Genomic DNA, 4121 nt, shown 5'->3' with positions numbered 1-4121 from the left:
GGGCTGGGGCTCAGGCGCGGGCTGGCCAGGCCGGGCGCAGGCGGCGGCGGCGGCAGCGACGCGGTGCTGTCGGGCGTGGGGCTGCACGTGGACTCCTTGGAGTCGTCGTCCTCAGACGAGCAGCGCGCCTCACCCTTTTTGGCGCCCGCCGCGCCCGCCGCACCCTTGGCGCTGGCCGCACGCTCCTGTTTGCGGAACTTGGCCCGGCGGTTCTGGAACCAGACCTGCGGGCACAGGGGCCGGTCAGCCCGGGGCCGGCGGGCGCGGTGAGACCTCCTTCCGGAGGGGGCTGGTCAGGATTATTACCAGCCTTCTGAGTCTTGACCCCCTCCACCACTCTGCTCGTTGCCCTCCTCGTCTCTCGCCTCCCTCCCCTCCTCGTCTCTCGCCTCCCTTCCCTCCTCCACTAGCCCCTTCCTCCAGGTCCTTAGGCTCTTCCCCTTGGGATCTGCTCACCCGCGGATCCCGCTGCCTCCCAGTGTTCTCTGTCTCCCGGAGGGAACTCCGCCTTCGCTCGCCTCATCACCCAAAGCCCTCGCCCCAGTTCTTTCCTACAAGGAGCTCCGGGAGTCCCCCCGGAGCGTCCCTTGGCAGTGGAGAGAGGGTTAGGGCACTCGGGGAGCCTTTTGTGCAGGGTCTCCAGTAAAGGCGTGCCAGCTGAACATCTGTACTCAGATTTGTAAGATCGACGAAAAGTCCGTCCCGACCCAGCTCCTGCGCCTACCCTGAACCCGGGCTTTCCAGACTCAGAGGTTTCACCGTTGCAGAGCCGAAGAGGGGACCTGGAGGCGCTGACTGGCTTTCCGCCACTGCTCGGCCTCGTTTGGCCCCGAGGCCACCTGGAGCTGACCCTCTAACCACTCGGCCTCCGTCCTGGCTTCCCAAGCATCACTCTGCGTGCCCAGCCCTACCCGGGAGACTGAGGAGAAATCGTGGGGCTGAACAGCTCAGTTCTTCCGAAGGCCTCAGGACCCGCCTGGCCCCACCGCCTCCCGGGGCTGCCGGTCCTCCCCTGCCCAATCACCTCCAGACTGCAGACTGGCCCCTGGTCCTAGTTCGCCGCCCCCGGGCTGTATCCGCCCGCTGCCCGAGTGAGGCCCCTCTGTCCCTCGGACCCCCAGGTGTCAGGCACTAACTTCCCGGCCCCGCTCCGCTCGCACACACTTCCGCGCAAACACGCACCTGCACGCGAGCCTCGGTAAGGTCGATCTTGAGCGCCAGCTCCTCGCGCGTGTAAATGTCGGGGTAGTGAGTCTCGGCGAAGACGCGTTCCAGCTCCTTCAGCTGCGCGCTGGTAAACGTGGTGCGGATGCGCCGCTGCTTGCGCTTCTCATGCAGGCCCGACGGCTCCGGGAAGAATTTGTAGGGCACTACGGGTGTGTGCAGGAGGGGGGAAATGAACAAGGGTGGGGATGTGAGGGGCCGATCCCGGCCCGCTGTGTTCTGCCCCTGAGGGATCGCTCACCATCCCCCGCCCCTGACCTGGCCCCTCGGCTTGGTCCTCTCAGTACGGATCGGCTTCCCTATCGCTGGATGGAGCCGGCAGGGGTGAAAGCGGACGGGGCGCGGGGAGGCCTGGGGCCCAAGAGCCGCAGAGAGGGAACCAAAATCTGATCCTCGGATCCAGGCTGCTGGCCTGTCGTTGGCCCTCCGCAGTGTTCCCTCTATCTCCCGCCAGTCTACCGGACCCGACCCTCAGTGTGTTTCTCCCTCAGTCGGCCTGACTTCAGGTCCTGCTCTATCCACTCTAGCCTTAGCTGTCTGTCAGGTCTCATCAACATCCTGTGTCTCCCCAGTAACCAGTCATGGACCGCGGGTCTACTTTCAGGCCTGCCACGGACTCTCTGACATGTAAAAATTTGGCCGCCTCTACCCTGCATCCCTCTCCTTCCTAGGCCTCATTTCCTCAGCCCGATCTCATATCTCATTCTCTTCCAGGTGTCCCCCTGTCTTTTTCATCTCTCTCCAACCACATCTATCTGCAACTTTCCCCTCCTGGACCATTCTTCTCTTTGTGCCCATTGAGAAGGGTTCTTATTTCTCCCCTCCCAGGTTCCTCCATCTTCTCTTTGGCCTTCTTCTTCCTCCCAGACATCTCTCTCTATCTCCCAACTCTCCAAAAACCAGCCCCAACCCTTCCCTTCACTCTTCCCATCCCTGTCTCCCATCTACCCCTTCCCAGTACCCATTGTCCCACGGACAGTGTTTCTGACACTATCTCCCCATCCTTGTCTCCAGCCCCCGTTTAGTTCTCCCTGTTCTCCAGGGATCCCCAATATCCTTATCTTTGTCATATCTCCCTAGTTCTCTATCTCCCCTAATCCTGTCTCCAACACCCCATTCCTATCCCCATCTTTCTCATCTCTGTTTTCAATCTTCCTTGGTCCCCATCTCCATAATTCCTGTCCCCATCACCTGGTTTTTATCTCCATCTCCCCAACCCTGGTTCCCCATTTCTTCCAAGTACCCCAATCTTCCCATCTCTGCTCACATCTCTCTGTATCTGTCCCTATCTTCTCCATCTCAGACCTCCATCTTTCTAGGGCCCATCTCCCCATTTCCTGTTTCCAGCTCCCCAGTCCCCATCTGCATATGACCCAGAGTACCCAATCTCCCCATCCCCATTCCAGTTTCTGACTCCATCTCTCTGGTTCTCACTTCTCCAAATCCAGGTCTCTCACCATCCCTCCCCACCACACAGGTCCCAATCTTCTACTGGGTCCCGGTGGTCTTCCCAGGAAGGAAGAAGATAAGGAGAATGGGTGGGGCAGCTTGAACTCTAACTGGAGCAATGGGGGTGGCTAAGAGGCTCCACGAGGTTGAAGGTTCAGATTGGGTCTTGGATCAGGGGGCTTGGGTATTGCATGGGGCTGCTTCTGGGTTCTGCAGTACTCTAGCTGGGAGAATCTCCAGGAGGCATGGGGAAATGAAAGTTACTCAATGACCTGAGCATCCTTTTCTTCTGGCCACAGAATGGGTTTCAGTAGCGCAAGAGGGTTTGGGCACAGGTAGGATGGGTTCAAAACCAGGCAGTAGGGGCTTGATGGTGCTGGGGCTCTGATGGGTTCAAAACCAGGCAGTAGGGGCTTGATGGCTCCCAGCTGGTCAGCTCATCTGCCGCAGGGGTCCATGCTGGGGGTCGGGCATGAAGCGGGGTGGGAATGATAAGGATGGGGGGTCTTATTGGCCTGACCCGAGAGCATTTTCCAAGGATACAGGGCATGGAGAGGTTTAGTGGTCAGTCTTTGCAGATGGGCAGGGGAGGGCCTGGTGAGGAGCCTGGGGCTACACTGGGGATCTATTTCCTTGACCTAAAGAGCACGGGATAGGGATACGGCAGCGAGAAGAGGAACGGGAAGGAGGAGAGGGTGGGGCTCAACTCTGCCTAGGGAATCCCGTCTACACGAGGGACTGTGGATTCCGCGGGGAGTTGGAGGGTCTGACTAGGGCAGAGATTGTGGCGGCTGTGGGGGACAGTCGCAACCACTAGCCGAGTAGGGCAGGGGCTAGGGGTGCTGTAGGATTTGGAAGGAGGGTTGTACCGGGGATGGGCTCACCTGCCGAGTAGGGCGCAGGCTGATGGTCGCGTAGAGCGCCAAGCGCGCAATTGGAGGAGCCGAGCGCGGGGCAGGGAGGCCCGGCCGCGGGGAAGGCGGGCCGCAGGGGACTGTACTGGAAGCCGCCGGGCTGGCTGCAGGCGCCGAAGTCGCCGTAGGCGGACGCCTCCATGGCCGCCACGCACGAGTCGTACGAATTGAGGTAGGAGTAGTCCATCGGCCCGGGGGGCGGGGGCGGGGGCCGGGCCGGGCCGGGTCGGAGTTGGTGTCCTGGGCCGGGTGGGGGTCAAGATGGGGGTGGGAGCGCCAGGGGCCGAGGACCCGAGGCCGGCTTTCAGAGCTCGCGAGTCCGCCCGCCCCGTCGCGGCCGCGCTCCGCCCCAGTGCAACGCAAGTGCAGCCCAACCCGGCCCGCGCGCCTTTTAACGCGTAGGACCCCGAGGAGGGGGCGGGGCGGGGCGAGCTCTTCGGGGCGGGGCCTGGACGGCCAAGGCCCCGCCCCCAGCCGCCCCCGACCCTCACCCCAAAGGGTCGCCGCCGCCCTCTTAGAGCTCGGGATGTGCAG

At 62.1% G+C, this 4121-nt stretch overlaps 1 protein-coding gene across 1 annotated transcript in view; it reads right to left on the bottom strand.

The window, feature by feature from the left end:
- Positions 1–3774, bottom strand: part of PHOX2A (paired like homeobox 2A) — a 4876-nt gene extending 1102 nt beyond the window's left edge. The window contains exons 1-3 of the mRNA XM_024731817.1: positions 3558–3774; positions 1183–1370; positions 5–224 (exon numbers count right to left, since the gene is read on the bottom strand). Coding sequence (XP_024587585.1) covers positions 5–224; positions 1183–1370; positions 3558–3774 — 625 coding nt within the window. The remainder of the gene's footprint in view (positions 1–4; positions 225–1182; positions 1371–3557) is intronic.
- Positions 3775–4121: the final 347 nt, after the last annotated feature.

This window comes from Neophocaena asiaeorientalis, unplaced genomic scaffold (assembly GCF_003031525.2).
Source record: "Neophocaena asiaeorientalis asiaeorientalis breed wild unplaced genomic scaffold, Neophocaena_asiaeorientalis_V1.1 scaffold232, whole genome shotgun sequence".
Classification (NCBI taxonomy): domain Eukaryota; kingdom Metazoa; phylum Chordata; class Mammalia; order Artiodactyla; family Phocoenidae; genus Neophocaena; species Neophocaena asiaeorientalis.
The sequence above is the reverse complement of the archived record's forward strand: the minus strand, read 5'-3'. Positions and strand labels throughout refer to the sequence as shown.